At 40.2% G+C, this 22,493-nt stretch overlaps 1 protein-coding gene across 4 annotated transcripts in view; it reads right to left on the bottom strand.

Annotated features, from left to right (window-relative positions):
- The window catches only part of KIAA0586, a gene marked incomplete at both ends in the record, with an annotated part of 130,686 nt that extends 108,193 nt beyond the window's left edge, over nt 1-22,493 (bottom strand). For 3 of the 4 annotated variants that reach the window (XM_080707296.1, XM_080707297.1, XM_080707298.1), the window contains 6 exons: nt 139-360; nt 1,554-1,728; nt 16,916-16,985; nt 18,406-18,475; nt 19,297-19,370; nt 22,289-22,484. In XM_080707296.1, the coding sequence (XP_080563422.1) occupies nt 139-360; nt 1,554-1,728; nt 16,916-16,985; nt 18,406-18,475; nt 19,297-19,370; nt 22,289-22,484 (807 nt within the window). Of the gene's footprint in view, nt 1-138; nt 361-1,553; nt 1,729-16,915; nt 16,986-18,405; nt 18,476-19,296; nt 19,371-22,288 lie in introns of all 4 variants that reach the window. The other variant, XM_080707299.1, reaches the window with a different exon arrangement.

Genomic DNA, 22,493 nt, shown 5'->3' with positions numbered 1-22,493 from the left:
GCCTTGGCAACTTAACAAGGCTCTCAACAACCTAGTGAGACCCTGTTTCCAAATAAGAAATAATGGTTAATGAAAACCAACTTAGAGACGCAAGGGATGAAAGATTATGAAAACATATACTGGCTTTACTATAGATACCTGAATATCCATTTGTTGTTGTTGTAATTTTTCAAGGTACTTAATGTGCTGCTCCATAACCACATTCATTTGCTTTTCATAATTATGACAATGTAGTTTCTCCTGTTTATTCTGAATATTTGTTTGCTGCTCTGTAACTCGTTTTAAGTGTTTATCAGTCTCTTGTAACTTATTAAGTAATTCTGTAACAGAATTAACTTTTGCTTCCAAATCACTCTGCACCTAAAACAATAAAAACAAAATATTTCATATTACAGAAGAATACCAAAAAAGTTCAATTTACTAGAAAGGTTATTTGAAACAACTGATAATGAGAAATTGTCAAGTTAGAATGTCCATCTATGAACCATGTTCACCCATAATGCCTTTATTTTTAGCGTAAAGAAGTTAAAAGGCACTAGCCTAGCATGGTGGAGCACACAACATTCGGGAGGTGGAGATCAGAGGATCGCGGTTTGCCGACAGCCTCAGCTACTTAGCAAGGCCCTTCGCAATTCAGTGAGACCCTGTTTCAAAAATAAAAAAAAGACCGAGCCAGGCGTGGTGGCACATGCTTGTAATCCCAGCATTCAGTAGGCTGAGACTTGAGGACTGCGGTTCCCGGACAGCCTCAGCTACTTAATGAGGCCCTCTGCAACTCAGTGAGACCCAGTTTCAAAATAATGAATAATAAAAAAAAATAGGGCAGAGGGTGTAGCTCGGAGGTCTAATGTCTCTGGGGTTCCATCCCCAGACCTGCAAAAAAAATAAATAAACAAATGAAAACTAAAAAAAAAGACTGAAAAATAGGGCTATGGGTATAGCTCGGAGGTAGAATGCCCCTGGGTTTCATCCCCAGTACTACAAAAAAAAAAAAAAAAGAAGAAGAAGAAGCAAAAGGCAGGAGATAGCAATCATTAGGTATGTTTCCTCTCATTAAAAAAGAAAAAATTGTCAGATAGAATTTTACAATGCCAGAAATAAGAAACTTTAATGGAAATTAAAGAAAATAGCAAAGTAAAGCAGCTTCTGATAATTAATGTTAAGGCAAAGTTAGGTCAGCAGCCTTTAGTTCATGTCTTAGCTCTGCTACCTATTAAAGTCATGTGTCTACTCTTATCTCTCTCTTCCTCATTCCAAACTAACATGCTCCCACTAGCTTTCAAATAAGAATGCCCAATCATCCAGGTTGCCAAGGCGCAGGATTCAAGACTTTAAGCACTACATGTGGAAAAATTGGATTCAACAGCACCATCACAGCAATGAAGTATAATTTTTATAACTCCTGAAAATAATCACAAATAGTAAAATTCTTTCAAACTGAGAACAGCCATATGTGCCTAAGTCTACAGTTGAATACAACTACTAACAGAATCAATTCTTAATATGTTATATTTAACAAAGTATATTAGAAATATCTGGGGAGGAAAATTTACCTTTATCAGCGGAGCTGCTGTTGCGATGGCAGCAGCAGTCGCAGCAGCCACAGTTGTAGCCGAATCAATCCCACTGGGCGAAGTTCTAGCCTCCTGAGTAATAGTATCCTTTTCTGTGCCGGCATCTTCTAAAAGATGTACCTTTACTTCCTTAAAAATAGGCATGCTTTGAACTCTGTAAATAAAAAAAGAAATAAAAGTACATTTAGTAAGTTACATTGAACCATTTCAAGAAATGCCTACAAGTGGTAATCTGCTGATTAGAAAATAAAGAAGTAATCTTCTTTGTTTAAAAATTAAATCACCTATCAAACAAAGTTATTCTGTTAATGGAATTTATTTCAGAGCCCAGGTCATTAAGGATTAAAGAAGTAAAAAGGTAATTCCCTTAACATAGTGATATTACTTTAGAAAAATAAGACAGACATATATGAAAAAGCCATGACCATAACTATAAAGCCACATAATCAGAAGTATAAATTTAAGACATGCAGAAAACAGTTCTAAGAAATCAAATACCAAGTATTATTGCCAAAGGCAAACATCTCAACAAACAACTGCTGTAGTTTCAAGCATTGGTAATTTTATTAATTTTGTTCTCCGAATATTTTTAGAAGAATTGCAATATTAGGATAGATTTTTTTCTGAAAAATAAATATATAAATATATGATAGTTTCACCTAAAAAAATAGAAAAACATATTCTCTGGTAAGAAAGAAAGCAAAAAGAAATATTGAAATGTTATCTTTAAGTCATCAAAAGCTTGGTATCAGACAAATGAAACTGTTATGTGAGAGTATCATTTTTAATTTTAGATAAATTGCCATAATACTAGATGTCAACTACTAAGCCAAGCATGGGAGGAAGGGATAGGGAGAGAATGGGGTGGGGATTGGGTGGGGGCTGACTGGGAAAAGTGTGCATGTATGTCTACAAAAGTATGTATCCTACTATGATGTATGAATACAGTGCACCAATAAAAAAAAAAATTAAAAAAAAAAAAAAAGAATGGAGTTGGAGTAAGTGGTAGAGTACCTGCTTAGCATGTGCAAGGCCCTGGGTTCTAATCCTAGTGCACACACACACACGTTATTGATGTACACATTGACCACATTTCTTCAGCTTTATTGAGGCACGATTGGCAAATAAAAATTACACCTATTTACAGTATTCAACGTGACATTTTGATGTGTGTATGATTGTGAAGTGGCTGTCAGTCACTTACATACCTACCACTGCACAGTCACCTTGTTTCTCTGGTAAGAACCTTTAAGATCTGCTCTCTTAGCAAATAGTACTACTAAGTACAGCCGCTATGCTGGGCAACAGTGCTCTGGGACTCACTCACCATGAATTGTACTTTGGGGTCAACATCTCTCCATTCTTTCCACTTCCAACCTCCAGCAACCACTAGAGGTTGGGCAAATATGGGCAAAAAAGAAAAAAAGTCACTAAGTAGCCTGGGTTTAAAATGAATCTAGCTAGGCCAGGCATGGTGGCACACGCTTGTAATCCCCGCGCTTGGGAAGCAGAGCCAGGAAGTTCACGCTGGTTCAGAGCCAGCCTCGCTGGCTTAAGAGACCCTGTTTCCAAATAAAATATAAAATAGGTCTGGGAATGTAGCCCGGAGGTAGAAGGGCTTCCAGGAACCCAGTACCACCAAATAAATAAATAAATAAATAAATAAATAAATAAATAAAATTAATCTAGCTGAGGAAATATACTAAAAAAATAAAAAACCTCGACTGAACTGAAGAATCTCTACATAGTAATAAGAAAAATCAATAGGAATAGTCCATCCCTAGCTCTGGATTCCTTCTTTGGATTTTTAAAGGAAGTTCAAAACTCCTAAACTTACCTCCTCTTTGATATTTCCCCATTTTTACTAAGAGCATTATTATTCTCCAGGAGTCTCAAAATTTTGAAGTTCCTGACTTATCTTCTCATACTCAATTGACTCATCAGGTTTGGCCAATTATTTCATCACAATTACATGAAGAGTGTCATAGAATTATAGAGATGAGGAATCTTGTAGGTCATTCACCTTAATTGCTAATATCATATGAAGAAACTGAAGTCCATAGAGCTAATGGGAGTTACTTGTTAAAAAGTACACGCTTGAGCCAAGCGTGGTGGCGCACACTTGTAATCCCATCATTTGGGAGGCTGACACTGGAGAATCGCGGTTTGCAGGCAGCTTCAGCTACTTACTGAGACCTGTTTCAAAATAAAGAATAAACCCAGTACCCTGGGTCCCAGGCAGGGGTCGCACGGGGCACGCCAGCCGGGGCCCGGGTCGTGGGACTCTGGGTCCTGAGCCGGACCGTGCGTAGCACACCAAACCCCTGGAGAAACCGGGCCCAGTAAGATCCTGGGTCCCGGGCAGGGGTCAGGCGGGGCACGCTGGACCCTGGAACAGCTGGAGCCCGGGTCATAGGACTCTGGGCCCCAGGTGGAGTAGTGCGGAGCATGCTGGACCCATGGGGAAACCGACCAGGTCACAGTGCTACTGAGTGCCTGATCCCACTACCTCCTCAAACCACATATACTGTCTTCTCTTATTAAAAAAAAAAAAAAAGGAAAAGAAAAAGAGAAAAAGAAAAAGAAAAAAGAAAAATATCGGAGAGGGGTTAAGAAAGCCGTGGCGGATGCCAGGACACTGGAGATGCAGACAAAACTTATCCAAATGCACTGGAACTTATGGAAAAAATCCCCGTGAAGGAGGACTGCTGTTTCTCTATATTGTTAAGAATCTTGGACATCACCTATAAGGAGAGAGTTTAGCAGAGACTAAGGAGAAAGGCGGTGTTGAAAGCGGTCTCCGCGATGGTGGTGGAGACTTGTATTCAGGAGAAGCAGAAATCAGATTCTACCAACCTTATTTTTTTGGAGAAATTACACCAAATGTCAAATGCTACCGTCACGCATGCTTAGGAACATTGGACAACATTCAGAGTGGGACAACATTCAGAGCTTGGGAAGGATTTGAAATGGTGGAGGCAGTGGCAATGGCAGTGGCCAATACTCAGGGGAGGCAGAGATCTGATGCATTACACCTGGAACCTTTGAAATAATAACCCCAGAGGCAGAATGTTACCACCACGCACCCTCGAGAACGTGGGACAATTGGTTGAGCGAAGAGGATGCTCAGATTGGAGCCTGCTGAGGGGTGAGGCCGGTGACGGACAAAACAAAGCTGGGATCGGAGCCTGCCGTGAGGCAAGTCCGGTGCTGGATCCTCCGAGGCTGGGATCGGAGCCTGCCGAGGGGTTAGGCCGGTGCCGGGGCCAATGGCTGACATCAGAGCCTACCATGAGGCAAGGGCACTACTGGGGCCTCTGAGGCCAAGATCAGAGCCTGCTGAGGGGTTAGGCCGATGCTGGGGCCAGTGAGGCCGGGATCGGAGCCTGCCGTGAGGCAAGGCCGGTGCTGGGGCCTTCAAGGCCGAGATCAGAGCCTGCCGAGGGGTTAGGTCGGTGCCAGGGCCAGCAAGGCCAGAATCGGAGCTCACCGTGAGGAAAGGCCGGTGCTGTGGCCTCCAAGGCCTGGATTGGAGCCTGCCGAGGGGTTAGGCCGGGGCCGGGGCCAGCGGACGGCATCAGAGCCTTCCGTGAGGCAAGGCCACTACTGGGGCCTCCAAGGCTGGGATCGGAGCCTGCCGAGGGGTTAAGCCGGTGCTGGGGCCAGTGAGGCCGGGATCAGAGCCTACCGTGAGGCTAGGCCGGTGCTGGGGCCTCCGAGGCCGGGATTGGAGCCTGCCAAGGGGTTAGGCTGGTGCTGGGGCCAATGGCCGACATCGGAGCCTGCTGTGAGACAAGGCTGCCACTGGGGCCTCCAAGGCTGGGATCAGAGCCAGCTGAGGGGTTAGGCTGGTGTAGGGGCCAGCAAGAGCAGAATCGGGGCCTCCCGTGAGGCAAGGCCGCTGCTTGAGCCAGCGAGGTCTGGATCAGTCTACCGGGTAGCCAGGCCACTACTGGGGCCGTCAAGAGTGGGATCAGTACTTGCAACGCGGCATGCACAGAGAAATATCGCAGAAAATAAAAATCAGATGCTTCCCCTAATCAGCAAAAACTAGGAGGAAAGGGGCAACAGGAAGAGGTCGAGCTATAGAAAGGGCCCTATACTGAAGCAACTAAGGTGACCAATCAGAGGGTATGGAATAGGGGAGGATGGAGCCTCTTTAAAACGCAGGAGGTACATAAACATATGTATCAAAGTTAATCACCAAACAAGCATGGGATCGAGGGAGGGGGAGGGAATGGGATGGGGCCTGGATGAGGGCTAATTGGATGATGTGTGCTTGTATATCCTCTCAAATCTTGTACTCCAATGTGATATAGGATTACAATGCACCAATTAAAAAAAAAAACAAAATAAAGAATAAAAACAGGGCAAGGGATGTATTCTCAGAGGTAGAATGCCCCTGGGTTCCATCCCCAGACCTGCAAAAACAAAAACAAAAAAAAACAGCACACGCTTGTAATCCCAGAATTCAGGAAGCTAAGACCGGAGGATCAGGGTTCATGGACAGCCTCAGCTACTTAGCAAGGCCCTTTTCAACTCAGTGAGACCCTGTTTCACAAAATAAAAAAACTAAAAAATAGGGCTGAGAGTGTAGCTCGGAGGTAGAATGCCCCTGGGTTCCATTCCCAGTACCGCAAAACAACAACAACAACAAAAATAAAAACATGCATTTAGTAAGTGAGTTAGAGTTTCTTTCCCAGAGATCTTCCCATGACTCTTCAGCTATTAATTTCCAAAATATTCTCAATCTAGAGTCATACTGCTTTCCTTATTAACCACACACAGGACACTATACCTAGAGCTGACTCTAAGCCTTCTTTCTCTGTTCTCAGCCTTTTTTCCACCATACATACATACATACATGTATACATACATACACACATACATATACACATATATGTATATACAAACATACATACATACCCTACTTCTCTACGATGCAACACAAGTCTTAATTTTTCAGTAAGCCTGTCTATAACACTTGCTATTAATGTCTATCTTAAGTCCTTTTGCACTTACTGCCTAAACCACACAATTGAAGCTTGATCATTAGCCATTCCATAGTTTGTCTGTAGAGAATTTACTAATTATTGAATGCAATGCTTTTTGCTGTTACAGTTCTATTCACTCACAACTACATACTGTAAATGTTACCTCCCCAACTAACACATAAGCACCACAGAGAGAGGGAGAGTCCACTTTATACTAAACAGAAACTAACAAAGGACTAGCACAAAACAGATGCTCAATATATTTAGCCAATTGAAGGAAAAATAATATATATTAGACCACATACATATTTTATATGTACAGTCTAATAAGATTTTAATTTCAGTTCTTTATCTTTTTAGTATTCCTGCCTGAAATCTAAAAGTGACCTCCTCTTTTGTGTATGTGTGTGAGTATATGTGTGTGTGTTTGTGTGTATGTGGTACTAGAGATTGAACATAGGGGCATTCTACCTCCAAGCTATACTCTCAGCCCTTTTTATTTTTTATTTTGAAATAAGGTCTCACTAGATGACCAAGAGTCTCACTATTTTGCTTAGCCTGTCTTTGGACCTGCAATTCTCCTGTCTCAGCCTAACTGTGTACAGCCACACTTGGATTTAAAAGTGACTCCCCCCCACCCCCGTGGTACTAGGGGCAGAGCCCAGGGGCATTCTATCTCCAAGCAATACCCCCAGCCCTATTTTTTATTCTTTATTTTGAAACAGGGTCTCACTGAGTTGCAAAAGGCCTCACTAAGTAGCTGAGTCTGGCTACAAACCATAATCCTCCCATCTTAGCCTCCCAATGCTGGGATTACAAGCGTGCACTACCACGTCTGGCTGAATTTTTCCACCTCTCACTAAGTTCACTAATAATTCTTGCTAAATTTTGTGAACATTTTTCAGTTCTTATCTTCCTTTATATCTCAGAAGAATATCTAACTTAGAAACTAATTTCCCTTGGCTTGCTAACACCAGACTTCCCTATTTATCTGGCAAAACTTTCTGAGTATCATTTGGAAACTACCTTTCTTTCACTGCATATCCTTTAAATGTTTGGTTTTCCCAGAATTCCACCCTATGCCTTTCTTTTTGCTCTCACTAAATCCCTTCAACTATTCCCAAAGTTTAGACTACCATGTACACAATGAGCACTTCTGCATGTGGATTTCTAGCTTGGCCATTTTGGTAAACTTCACCTTTATATTGAGTTTCCTTGAACACTTTTTACCCGAATGTCTCCTAGGTACCTCAAACCCTTGCTCGCACTCAAAATGACACTTATTCCCCCAAGGATTCCTTTTCTCATGATACTACTGACCACGTATTTTTTCTTTGTGTGTGTGTGTGTGCATGTGCATATATGTGCGTGTGTGTGTGTTACTGGAATTAAAGCCAAGGGCAGTCTACTTCTAAGCTACATCATCAACCCAATTTTTTTTTTTTTTTTTTTTTGGAACCAGGGATTGTACCCAGAGGCATTCTACCTTCAAGCTACACCTCCAGCCCTATTTTTTATTCTTTATTTTTGAAACAGAGTCTCACTAAGTTGCAGAGGGCCTAAATAGCTGAGGCTGGCTATAAACATGTGATCCTCCTGTCTCAAGTACTGGAATTATAAACCTGTGCCACCATACCCAGCTTTTTTTTTTTTTTTTAAATAGGGTCTCACTAAGTTGTGGAGGACCTCACTAAGTTGCTAACGCTGGCGGGAACCTGAGAAGCTGCAATCGTCCTGTCTTAGCCTCTTATGTACTAGGATTACAAGCATGGGCCACCATACCCACTCTGACCATGTATTTCTGCAAACCAAAAATGGGAGATTCATCCTTAGCTCCTTCCTCACCTTCACATCTAATGAATCATGTCTATCAATTCTATATCCAAATGGTCTTTTAATTCTGTCTACTACTTTCCAATCTAGCATGATTTATAGCCCCATTCCACCACTCTCCAGTATACTAAAGACAAATCTAATCCATGTCACAAAAAGATCTTTAAAATTTCTCTATTTAAGGCCAGGCGTGGTGGTGCAAGCCTGTAATCCCAGCATTTGGGAGGCTGAGACTGGAGGATCGCGGTTCGCAGACAGCCTCAGCTACTTAGTGAGGCCCTCTGCAACTCAGTGAGACCCGGTTTCAAAATAAAGAATAAAAAATAGGACAGGGGGTGTAGCTTGGAGGTAGAATGCCCCTGGGTTCCATCCCCATACCCGTAAAAAAAAAAAAAAAAAAAAAAAAAATCTCTATCTGGGCTGGGATGTAGCTCAGTGGCAAAGCGCTTGCCTGGCAAGTGCACTGCCCTGGGCTCAATCACCAGTCCAAAAAGACAGGAAGAAAAGACCCCCTTAAAAATTTCTGTATCTGCCAGGCATAGTGGTACACGTTTGTAATCCCAGTACTTGAGAGGCTAAGACAGAAAGATCCGAGTTTGTAGCCGGCCTCAGCTACTTACTGAGGCCCTTGTGATACCCTGTTTCAAAATAAAAGAATAAAAAGATAAAAAACAGGGCTCGGGATGTAGCTTAGAGGTAGAATGCCCCTGGGTTCAATCCCAGTTTTGCAAAAACAAAACTACAACCACCAAAAAAAAAAAAAAACCTATAGTTGATTTCCTGAACTGTAATTCAGGCTTCTTCCAATTCATTATTCATATTACTACTTGAATGAGCCTGTAAAGAAGTCATCTCACTCTTTGTAACTTTTAAATGATTTGCCATTTCTTTCAAAGTCCAACCTCTGTTAGAGGAATTCATAAATTCCGTGTTCTAGATACTCTGGCCTGATTCATTTCTCTAAGACTCCAGTCAATTACCTTGCATTATTATAGCCTTAGAGTACGCGACATCATTCTATTTTTGTCACACCTACATTTACAAATACATATAAAATATGTACAATTAAAAGTAGCTAAAATTACTTTGCAAACTTTATGTTTGAGTTAATTTTGGGGAAATGATTTTAAAAATTAATTTAAAAATTGATTTTAGACCTGGGCAAAATAACACACACCTGTTATCCCACTACTCAAGAGGTTGAGGCAGGAGGACCTCAAATTTGAGGCCAGTCTCAGCAACTTAGCAAGACACTGACTCAAAATAAAACTCAAAGCTTGGCATGGTGGCAAACACTTGTAATCCAATACTTGAAAGGCTGAGACAGGAGGATCCAAAGTTCACAGCAACTTAGTCAGACCTCGTTTCAAGTTAATGATCTTATATGTTCTAGGTACAGAATTAATTAATTTATTTATTTATTTATTTATTTATTTATTTATGCGGTACTGCAGATAAAACCTATGGGCATTCTACCTCCAAGATACAACCTCAGCCCTATTTCTTACTCTTTATTTTGAAACAGGGTCTCAGTGAGTTTCAAAGGGCCTCACTAAATAGTAGCTGAGGCTGTCCACGAACCATGATCCTACTGTCACAGCCTCCCAAATGCTGGGATTACAAGCATGTGCTATCACACCTGGCCAGAATATTTTCTACAATAATTTCATATTAAGAATCTACCAGTGCCGCATGTGGTGGCACACGCTTGTAATCCCCATGCTTGGGAGGCAGAGACAAGAGGATAGCGCAGGTTCGAAGCCAGCCTTGCTGGCTTAAGAGACCCTGTTTCCAAATACAAATATAAAATAGGTCTGGAAGTGTAGCCCAGAGGTAGAAGGGTTTCCAGGAACCCCAGTACCACCACCACCAACAACAAAAAAAGACAGAAAAAAAAAGAGGAAAAGAAAAAAAAGAATATACCAGGTAGGCATGGTGGTGCATGCTTGTAATTCCAGCATTTGGGAGGGTAAGACCGGAGGATCACAGTTTACAGACAGCCACAGCTACTTAATGAGGCCCTTTGCAACTCAGTGAGACCCTGTGTCAAAATAAAGAATACAAAATAGAGCCAGGCATGGTGGCACATGCTCGTAATCCCTGAGCTTGAGAGGCGGAGACAGGAGGATCGGGCAGGTTGGAAGCCGGCCTTGCTGGCTTGGCTTAAGAGACCCTGTTTCCAAATTTAAAAATATATATAAAATAGGGCCGGGCGTGGTGGCGCACGCTTGTAATCCCCGCGCTTGGGAGGCAGAGACAGGAGGATCGCGCAGGTTCGAAGCCAGCCGTGCTGGCTTAGGAGACCCTGTTTCCAAAATTAAAATAGGTCTGGGAGTGTAGCCCGGAGATAGATGGGCTTCCAAGAACCCCAGTACCACCAAAAAAAAAAAAAAAAAAAAAAAAAAAAAAAAATATATATATATATATATATATATATATATTAGGTCTGGGAGTATATCCAAGAGGTAGAAGGGTTTCCAGGAACCCCAGTACCACCAAAAAAAAAAAAAAAAAAAACAGGGCTGAGGGGGTGTAGCTTGGAGGTAAAATGTACCTGGGTTCCATCCCCAGTACCACAAAAATAATAAAATAAATAAATATTTATTAATTTTTTTTTGTGGTACTGGGGGTGGAACTCAGAGGCTTTCTACCTCCGGGATATACTCCCAGACCTATTTTATATTTTATTTGGAAACAGGGTCTCACTAGGTTGCTGAGAGCCTCACTAAGTAGCTGAGGCTGGATTCGAACCTGTGCGATCCTCCTGTCTCAGCCTCCCAAGCACTGGGATTACAAGCGTGCATCACCACGCCCGGCATAAATAAATAAATAAATAAATAAATAAATAAATAAATAAATAAATAAATAAATAAACCTATCATTCTTTTTTTTTGGGGGGGTGGTACTGGGGTTCCTGCAAACCCTTCTGCACTTCAAGACCTATTTTTATATTTTTTATTTGGAAACAGAGTCTCTTAAGCCAGAGAGACTGGCTTCAAACTTGCGCAATCCTTCTGTCTCCACCTCCCAAGTGTGAGGATTACAAACACGCGCCACCACGCCAGGCTCCTATCATTCTATTCTTAATTTTGAAGAAGTCTGTGTGTTTGTGGATGTGGATAAGTGCATATAAAATGGGCATGAAATTTTATTAGATGTGATCTGTAGGGTTTGTTATACATATTATGCTTGATATAGTTATATAAATATATTAATAGACCATGATTATTAGTGAGGCAAAGGCTAAGAGTATTGAAAATGGAGCCAGGCTGCCTAGGTCTTATTTGTAATGTGGGAACATTATAAGACATGTCAAGTTTGGTGGGAATGAGGAAGGGCTAAATGAGTGATGTGTGCATGTATGCATCTACACCTTATACCTCATTAAGATGCATAACAACAATGCACCAATAAAAAAAAAACCTGCCAGATGTGGTGGTGCAGGCTTGTAATTCCAATACTTGGTAGGCTGAGACTGGAAGGTTGCAGGTCTGAAGACAGCCGCAGCTACTTACTAAGACCCTCTTCTGCAACTTAAGTGAGACCCCATTTCAAAATAAAGAATAAAAGCCGGGTGTGGTGGCATATAATTGTAATCCCAGCATTCAAGAGGCTGAGATAGGAGGATCGTAGTTCACGGACAGCCTCAGCTATTTAATGAGGTCCTTTGCAACTCATTGAGACCCTGCTTCAAAATAAAGAATAAAAAATAGGGTTGTGGGTGTCACTTGGAGGTAGAATGCTCCTGAGTTCCATCCCCAGTACAGCAAAAAAAATAAAAATAAAAATAAAGAATAGTCAGCCGTGGTGGCACACGCTTGTAATCCCTGCACTTGGGAGGCTGAAACAAGAGGATCGCACAGGTTTGAAGCCAGCCTCACTGGCTTAAGAGACTCTGTTTCCAAATAAGAAATATAAAATAGGTCTGGGTGTGTAGCCTGGAGGTAGAAGGGTTCCATCCCCAGTACCACCAAAAAATAAAAAAATGTTTAAAAAGAATAAAAAATAGAGCCAGGGGTGTAGCTCAGAGGTAGAATGCCCCTGCGTTCAATGCCCAATACCACAAAAGAAAAGAAAAAAAAAAGATTAAATAGAGCAAGCAAGAGGAAAACAGTGCAGAGAGCACAGTAAACGACATATCACAATTTTTTATTGTTTCTGGGCACTGTGGTACATGCCTGTAATCCTAGATACATAGGAGGATCGCAAATCTGAGACCAGCTTTGGCAACTAAGTGAGACCATGGCTCAAAATAAAAATAAAAAGACTAACAATCTAACTCTATGGTAGAATAATTACCAATATGTATGAGGCTCTGGGTTCAATTCCTAGTACTACAAAAACAACAACAAAAAGAAATAAAAGAACTTGCTATTATTGTTTTTATTATTTACTTTTTTTTTTTTTTTTTTTGGCAGTACTGCGGATGGAACCCAGGAACCCAAGGCATTCTACCTCCGAGCTACACCCACAGCTCTATTTTTTATTCTTTATTTATTTATTTTTTTATTATTATTATTATTTTTTTTTTGTGGTACTGGGGTTCCTGGAAGCCCTTCTTCCTCCGGGCTACACTCCCAGACCTATTTTATATTTTTGAAACAGGGTCTCTTACGCCAGCGCGGCTGGCTTCGAACCTGCGCGATCCTCCTGTCTCCGCCTCCCAAGCGCGGGGATTACAAGCGTGCGCCACCACGCCCGGCTTATTCTTTATTTTGAAACAGTGTCTCACTGAGTTGCAAAAGGCCTCACTAAGCTGAGGCTGTCTGCAAACCTGCGATCCTCCTGTCTCAGCCTCCCAAATGCTGGGATTACAAGCGTGCACCACCACGCCCGGCTACTGTTATTGTTTTTAAAACATTGGTGCATTCGTGAGCTAAACTCTACTTAATCATTCTGTATTAATCTCTTAATACAGAATAAGAGATAATTTATTCTTATTTAAAATAATAACACTCTTCTTTATTTTTGGAATAGGCTCTCACTAAGTTGCAGAAGGCCTCACTAAGTAGCTGAGGCTCTCCACAAACTATGATCCTCCTGTCTCTGTCCAAGAACTTTAAAAAAAAATTACAATAATATAAACACACAACTGCCTCTGATGAAGGTTACTTTTAGGTTTGGGAACTTGGGCTAGATTAGCATCATAAAATAACATGAGTAGCATTCTTTGCACTGGAGCAGAATATAACATAAGCATAATGTGTTTCTTAAAATTTTTCAAGAACTAAATTATCAGTTTTGGGAGATTATACTTTGGAAGTGTTCCAAATTTTTCCCAGTAATTGATCTATTAAATTCTTCGAGTTCTGTGATTGTTTGCTAAGTTATTTAATTATATTTCTCTTTTAAATTTGTTGCATAAAACTGTAGTATATTCTTATTTATCTTAACCATATCCAAATTTGTCATTATGTCCTCTTTTATTTCTTTTTCTTTTTTTTTTTTTTTTTTTTTGGTGGTGGTGGTACTGGGGGATGGAATCCAGGGGCTTTCTACTTCTGGGCTACACCCCAAGCCCTATTTTTTAATTTATAATTTCTAAACAGGGTCTCACTAAGTAGCTGAAGCTGGCTTCAAACCTGTGCAATCCTCCTGTCTCAGCATCCCAGGCTCTGGGATTACAAATGTGCACCACCACTATGCCCGGCCCCTTTTTATTTCTAACTTATGTATTCTCTCATTGTGTGTGTGTGTGTGTGTGTGTGTGTGTGTGTGTGTGTGTGTGTGTGTGTTAGTAGGGATAGAACCTAGGGGCATTCTACCTCTAATCTAACACCCCCTGCCTTATTTTTTTATTTTTTATTTTGAAACAAGGTCTAAGTTGTGAAGAGTCTCGCTAAGTTGCTAAGGCTGGCCTTAAACCTGTGATCCTCTGGTAACGCATGCATCACCATGCCCAGCCCTCTCATCATTCTTCTGACTTGGGTTTACTTATACTTCTTTACTTCTAAACACCAGTTAAAAACATTCTATTTTGTTTCCATTTTCTCTTTTACTGGATTCTATTTTACCTGGTATAATTGAATTCTTCTCCTTTCTCTGCTTTCTTCTGTGTTAAGGTTTTTGCCTAGCATGTACATGGCCATGGGTTTAATTCCCTAGCACCAGAAAAATATAAATAAAACAGACTCAAAAACATATCACTCAAGTCAGGTGTGGTAGTACATGCTTGTAATCCCAGTACTTGGGAGGCTAAAATAGGAGAATCACAGGTTTGTGACCAGCTTCAACTACTTGGGGAGGCCCTCTACAACTTAGACCTGTTTCAAAATAAAGAACAAATAGCTGGGTGTGGTGGCGCACCCTTGTAATCCCAGCACTTGGGAAGCTGCGACAGGAGGTTCACACATGTTCGAAGCCAGCCTCGGCTACTTAGCGAGGCTCTCAGCAACTTAGACCCTGTTTCCAAATAAAGTATAAAATAGGTCTGAGAGTGTAGCCTGGAGGTAGGAAAGCCCCTGAGTTCCACCCCAAGTACTACAAAAAAAAAAAAAAAAGTAAATAAATAAAGAACAAAAAAATAGGGCTGCGGGTGTAGCTCAGAGGTAGAACATCATGGGTTCAATTCCCAGTACTGCAAGAAAAAAAAAAATGTAGCCCTTCTTTAGATCCGAATACATAATAAAATTATAAAAACCATAATAAAATTATAAGACAGGGTAACTAGAATGTTAACTCATTATTTGCTAAGAAATATTATATCTTCAGTATAATAAATGCTAATAACTGAAGCCAAGCAATGAGAACATGATGGTTTATTCAATTACTCTTTACTTTTGTAAATACATTAAACATTTTGAATAAAAAGTTGTTTTGATGCCAGGCGTGGTGGCGCACGCTTGTAATCCCCGCGCTTGGGAGGCAGAGACAGGAGGATCGCGCAGGTTCGAAGCCTTCCGCGCGCGCTGACTTATGAGACCCTGTTTCCAAATAAAAAAGTATAAAAAACAGGTCTGGGAGTGTAGCCCGGAGGTAGAAGGGCTTCCAGGAACCCCAGTACCACCAAAAAAAAAAAAAAAAGTTGTTTTGAAGTTGATGGCTGTTATGCAACTCAACACAGCAAGGAACATCCACATCATTAATGATTTAGTTTAAAATACTGGGATAGCCGGGCATGGTGGTGCACACTTGTAATCCCTGCACTTGGGAGGCTGAGACAGGAGGATCACACAGGTTCGAAGCCAGCCTCAGCTACTTAGTGAGGCTCTCAGCAACTTAGTGAGACCCCATTTCCAAATAAAATAAAAAATAGGTCTGGGAGTATAGCCCGGAGGTAGAAAGCCTCTGGGTTCCACCCCTAGTACCACCAAAAAAATAAATTAAATAAATAAATAAAAATATTGGGATAACAATAAAAAAATATGAAAGATAATAATTTAAGAAAGCTAAATCCTGGCATAATAGGATAAGTTAAGTCAAAACTTAATAAATAAAAATATTAACATAACTGAGCGTGGTTGTGCGCGCTTGTAATCCCCGCGCTTGGGAGGCGGAGACAGGAGGATCGCGCTGGTTCAAAGCCAGCCTCGCTGGCTTAAGAGACCCTGTTTCCAAATAAAAATATATAAAATAGGTCTGGGAGTATAGCCTGAAGGTAGAAGGGTTTCTAGGAACCCCAGTACCCCCCCACACACACATATATATAAACATAGACATTACTTTATGAAATTATTTCTCAAAAGAAAGAGGTAAAAAAATTAAAAGTTGTTGCCTTTGGGGAGTAGGCGGGGTGATTAAAGATATGGGGGGCAGAACACAGTAGTTTTCATTACAAGATTTTCAGATTTATATTTTTAATTTTATATATTTATTGTTTTCTCTTTCTTTCTTTTTGGTGGAGCACTGGAAATTGAACCCATGGCATTCTAAGTCTGAGCTAACACCCCAACACTTTTATTTTTTTAACTCTGAAGCAGGGTCTTTCTTGCTTAGTTGCTGAGGCTGTCCTCAAACCTGTGATCTTCCTTTCTCAGCCTCCCAAGTACTGGGAATACAGGTGTGCTCCACCACACCTGATTAATTTATTACTTTCATTAAAGAGTTTAAGACTAAAAACCAAGTGTATATACCTTATCGAAAGTAAATAAAATTGTCCTAATTAATCTAGTTAAAACATATGCCTTGAATTCTTCTTCAACTCATTTTTTTTTGGGGGGGGGGTTTTACTGGGATTCCTGGAAACTCTTCTATCTCCGGGCTACACTCCCAGACCAAATTTAATACTTTTATTTGGAAACAGGGTCTCTTAAGCCAGTGAGGCTGGCTTCGAACCTGCACGGTCCTCCTGTCTCCACCTCCCAAGTGTGGGGATTACAAGTGTGTGCCACCCAGCTCAATTCATATTAATATTACTACTCCACTACTTGTCTCCTTATATTTGCTTTCTCTTCAAAATATCTTTAGTATTTTTATTTTCAGACTGACTAAGGAAATTTATCCTATGTCCAAAGTATAAATAGAGTTGATTTTAAACAGTACATGATCCAACTATTTTTGGTAAATGAAACTTACTTTTGCTTTAAAACTGTTCTTACAGCATCTTTCTGTCCCATGGTATACTGAGAAATAAAGATGTCATTTCCTGAAAAATTAAGACACAAAACATATTTCAGATTTCTAAAAATTTATTAAATGTTAATAAGCTACTCAAAAATCCAATTTTTAAACTAAAGTCAGCTTAAGGGTTTAGTGACATGATATCTCAATTTTAAAAAGACAAAGAACCGGCCAGGCATGGTGGCGCACACTTGTAATCCCAGTACTTGGGAGGCTGAGACAGGAGGATCACAGGTTTGCAGCCAGCCTCAGCTACTTAGTGATGACCTCTGCAACTTAGGAGGCCCTGTTTCAAAATAAAGAATAAAAAAATAGGACTAGGGGTGTAACTTGGAGTTAGAATGCCCCTGGGTTCCTTCCCCAGGCTGTCCTAGTGTCTCAGCTCCCAAATACTGGGATTATAAGTGTGTGCCACCATGTCTGGTTAACAGTCTGATAAATTTTTATGTACTATTTTCCATGCTGAGACTGTCCTCGAACCTGTGATGCTCCTCTCTCAGCCTCCCAAGTACTGGGATTACAAGCATGCACCACTTTAAAATTAAAATGCGCCATTTAAATTTTTTTTAATTTAATTTTTTTAATGCTTGGTAATCAAACCCAGAGCTTCACACATGCTAGTCAAGCACTCTATCACTGATCTATACCTCAAACCTGAAATTAGTTTTCCTCCCAAATTAAGGTTTTTTTTTATATTTTTTTTACTTGGAAACAGGGTCTCCTAAGCCAGCAAGGCTGGCTTCGAACCTGTGTGATCCTCCTGTCTCCGCCTCCCAAGCACAGGGATTACAAGCGTGTGCCACCATGCCTGGCCCAAATTAAGTTATTAATGGACTTTTTTTTTTTTAAATCCAGGAAAGGGTTTGCAATGGCGGCTGCACAACTAGGTGAATGTATTTTTTACAAATTTGTACATTTAAAAATGATTAAAATTGCTGGCTGTGATGGTGCATGCTTGTAATCCCAGTACTTGGGAGGCTGAGAGAGGAGGATCACAGGTTCGAGGACAGTCTCAGCAAGTAGTGAGACTCTCCTCAACCTAGTGAGACACTGTTTCAAAATAAAAATAAAATAAGCCCGGTGTGGTGGTGCACACTTGTAATCTCCATGCTTGGGCGGCTGAGACAGGAGGATTGTGCAGGTTCGAAGCCAGCCTCAGCTACTTAGTGAGGCTCTCAGCAACTTAGTGAGACCCTGTTTCCAAATAAAATATAAAGTAGGTCTGGAAGTATAGGTGGGAGGTACAAAGCCCTTGGGTTCTACTCCCAGTACCACACACACAAAAAAAAAAACAATAATAAAAATAAAATAGGGCTGGGGGAATAGGTTGGAGGTAGTATTCCCTAGGCTCAATCCCTGGTTCCACCAAAAATAAAAATAAAAATAAATTAAAATGGAAATTTATGTGTATTTTGCCATAAAAATAATCAATTTCATTATTTTACCTTTTTGTCTACTGCTCTCATCTGTTTTATCCAAAGTTAAATCCTGTGCTGCAACATCTTGAGAAAAAGCCTTTGGGATATAAAAGGGAAAAATGAGAGACTAAGCTTTATAATAATTATTACATATCAAGTATAGTTTACTAGCCATTTAACTACTACAGTTCAACACAGGACTATGTGGTTTTTGTATTTCATTCCCAGCACTACTTAATGCTTAGGTACTTTGAAGCTAATCAAGGATTTAATTAGTGAGTAATGTGCTGCTGGACAAGTGAATGAATGAACGAACAAACAAATGTGGCACTGCAATTCAGACTCAATTTGGGATTCAGACCCCAAGTGTTTGAAAATCTCACTCACATTCAAATGGAGTAGATACAGCTGGCCGCTGAATGGCATATCATTACAAAATAATCACAGTATTCTTGGTCATTGAATTCAGAAGTGATCTCAGAAGGCTCTTCTCTATAGACGGTATATACTAGCAAAGAGCTTTCTGCTCATGAGTGTGATCCTAGACTTCATCCCGAATATTCTACTTAATACTAAGACATTATCACTTTTACAATACTAGATTTACTCAGTGTTCCTCTTTGACTTCTCTTTTTTCTGCTCAATTAGAAAAGAAAAAGGAAAAAAATTACAAAAGAAAATTGTTCAAACTATCCACTGATGACAGGTGCTTTCTAGAAAATTGATGAGATTAACAATCTATGAGATAGTAGACATCTTTAATGTCTCAAATTTATTCAAGTCTCAATTGTGGTATATCAAATGTTTCTCTTCATATGTAATAACTAAGAACAAGGCTTACTATCAATCAAATTGTTTAAGGATACATTGTTTGAAAATACTGAAAATTTCAACATGATTAAGAACTCTTTTGCTTACACTTTCTGATACAGTGGGATTTTCTAATGGAGGCTGATGATAAGTTCTAGCAGAAGTCAAGTCTGATGATGAACCTAACGAAACAAAGGAATCAATTTTAGTGAAATTAGAACCTTATCTTTTCCTATACAGAATTTCTATACAGAAGTTGTACAGGATGACTGAAAAACTGTAAACTCTGTATTAACTTCAGACCTAAGTTGGAAGATACTATGCATGCAAAAAAAAAAAAAAGAAAAAAATAGATTCAAGAATATTTCTTTTTATTTTGAAACAGGGTCTCACTGAGTTGCAAAGGGCATCACTAAGTAGCTGAGGCTGTTCATGAACCACAATCCTCCAGTCTCAGCCTCCCAAATGCTGGGATTGCAAGCATTTGACACCATGCCTGGTTTGAGATTTTCTTGAAGCCGGGCATGGTGGTATACACTTACTTTGCAACTCAGTGAGACCCTGTTTCAAAATATAGAATAAAAAACAGGGCTGGGCTGGGCCGGGCGTGGTGGCGCACACTTGTAATCTCAGCACTTGGGAGGCTGAGACAGGAGGATCGCACAGGTTCGAAGCCAGCCTCAGCTACTTAGTGAGGCTCTCAGCAACTTAGTGAGACCCTGTTTCCCAATAAAATATAAAATAGGTATGGGAGTATAGTCTGGAGGTAGAAAGCCTCTGAGTTCCACCCCCAGCACCACAAAAAAAAAAAAAAAAAAAAAAAAAAAAAAAAAAAAAAAACAGGGCTGGGTGTGGTGGCACATGCTTCTAATCCCTAAACTTGGGAGACAGAGACAGGAGGATCGCTCAGGTTTGAAGCCAGCCTTGCTGGCTTAAGAGACCCTGTTTCCCTGTTTCCAAATAAAAATATAAAAATAGGTCTGGGAGTGTAGCCCAGAGGTAGAAGGGTTTCCAAGAACCCCAGTACCACCAAAAAATAAAAATAAAAAACAGGGCTGGGGGTAGAATGCCCCTCCTCAGTACCAAAAAAAAAAAAAAATCTCAAAGGAGATGTTTAGATATTTATAGTTAACATTTGGGGAAATAAGGACCAGTAGAGACAATCAAAAGAGGTAAGTATGAAATATTTTTAAATATATCAGTTCACTATTGGATGTTGGCAAACTATGGGATTTACCAGGAATGAAATATGACTATGATGTAAAAAGCCTCATTTAATAGCAATCCTGTTTTGCTATCACTGGTGTGCCTTCAAAAGAGGAAAATCAGTAAAGCATTTTGAAGGGCTTGGAATGCAGCTGGGTGCTTGCCTAGCATGAGTGAGTACTTAGGTTAGATCCCCAGCATTTTGCTGTTATTGAATATATATTTTTTTTCTTTTTTTTTTTTTTGGTGCTGAGGATTCAACCTAGGGGCATTTTACCTCTGAGCTACGCCCTCTGCCATTTATTTATTTATTTATTTATTTATTTATTTATTTATTTATTTATTGTGGTCCTGGGGATGTAATGCAGAACTCTACCTCTGAGCTATACCCCCAACCCTATTTTTATTCTTTTATTTTGAAAGAGGGTGTCACTAAATTGCAAAGGCTGGATATGAACCTGTAATCCATCTGTCTCAGCCTCTCAAATTCTGGGATCACAAGTGTATGTCACCACACCTGGCTGAGTATGTGTGTGCGTGTTACTGAAGGCTGAACCCAGACCCTCACACATACTAGGCAAGCACTAGGCAATATCCCCAGCTGTTTTTATTTTGAGATAAGGTCTTGCTAAATTGTTCAGGCTGACCTTCAACTTTCAATCTTCCTTTCTAAGCCTCTTGAATAGTGGGATTACAGTGTACTCCACAGGGCCCAGATTATATTAATTCACTTGCTCTTTAGAGTAATCAGTACAAAGTAAGTAAAGCATGTTATCTTCATTTTCACTGAGCTCCAAACAGGATAAGTGAATTGGAATACAGAAGTCATCACATGACTTAAATTGTGCTTTTCTACTCTGCCAGGCTGAATTGCACTATCTAAAAACAAGGTAGCCGGGCGTGGTGGCGCACGCTTGTAATCCTCGCACTTGGGAGGCAGAGACAGGAGGATCGCGCTGGCTTAGGAGACCCTGTTTCCAAATATAAAAAAAAATGTAAAAAGAGGTCTGGGAGTGTAGCCCGGAGGTAGAAGGGCTTCCAGGAACCCCAGTACCACCAAAAAAAATAAAAATAAAAACAAAAATAAAAACAAGGTAGAAAGCCGGGCATGGTGCCCCAAGCTTGTAATCCCAGCATTAGGGAGACTGAGGCAGGAGGATCCAGGTTTGCTGACAGCTTCAGCTACTTAGTGAGGCCCTTTGCAACTCATTTAGACCTTGTTTCAAAATAAAGATTAAAAATAGAGCTGGGGTGTAACTCATAGGTAGAATACCCCTGGGTTCCATCCCCAGTACCGCAAAATAAAATAATAATTAATAATAATAGTAATAATAATAATAATAATAATAATAATAAAAAGCAGAATCCAGGCTTGGTAGTGCACACCTATAATCCCAGTACTTGGGAGGCAGAAGCAGGAGGATTGCAGGTTCAAGGACAGCCTCAGCAATGTAATGAGACTCTGCAACCTAGCAAGACTCTGTCTCAAAAATTAAAAAGGGCTGAGGGTATTGCTCAGGAGATATAATTCCCAGTTTAAAAAAAAATCATTTGGTAAAGAGCCCTACTGGAGAAAATATAGCATATTGTGCTTACGTGTATCCATCATGGATATGAACAATAATATGCAAAAATCACACAAAGAAAAAGCACAAAAGAAAATGGTTAAAGTTTCATTCATTCATTCCATTCAAATATTTTATAGACTGTGTGTAGCCATTTTCCCAGGAAACTGTCAGTTTTCAAGCATCTGTATAAACCAGACATATCTGAAATTTGGAGACTTAAACATTAAGAATCCCCTAAATCTTGAAGCACAAGTGAAAATAAGGACTAAAAATTAACGAAAACAAAGACAGGCTGAAAAACTACAGTATATAGAATCACATACCACGTAATGTTCCATTTAAGTTAGTCCCCATTTGAACAGGAAGACGTTTATTTGCAGACAACGCTGGAGGAACATAGGGCAACTCGTTTTTCGGACAGGCCAAATTCTCACCCTGATTCGGAGAAACGATCTCCCGAAGTCTCCTCACTGGCATTTTAACCCTTTTTTTCTGTTCCGGGCTAAACTCAGATCCTTTCATATGGCTAGT

Source organism: Muscardinus avellanarius, assembly GCF_963383645.1.
Source record: "Muscardinus avellanarius genome assembly, chromosome: 12".
Taxonomy (NCBI): domain Eukaryota; kingdom Metazoa; phylum Chordata; class Mammalia; order Rodentia; family Gliridae; genus Muscardinus; species Muscardinus avellanarius.
Note: the sequence above shows the minus strand (reverse complement) of the source record. Positions and strands in the feature narration are given on the sequence as shown.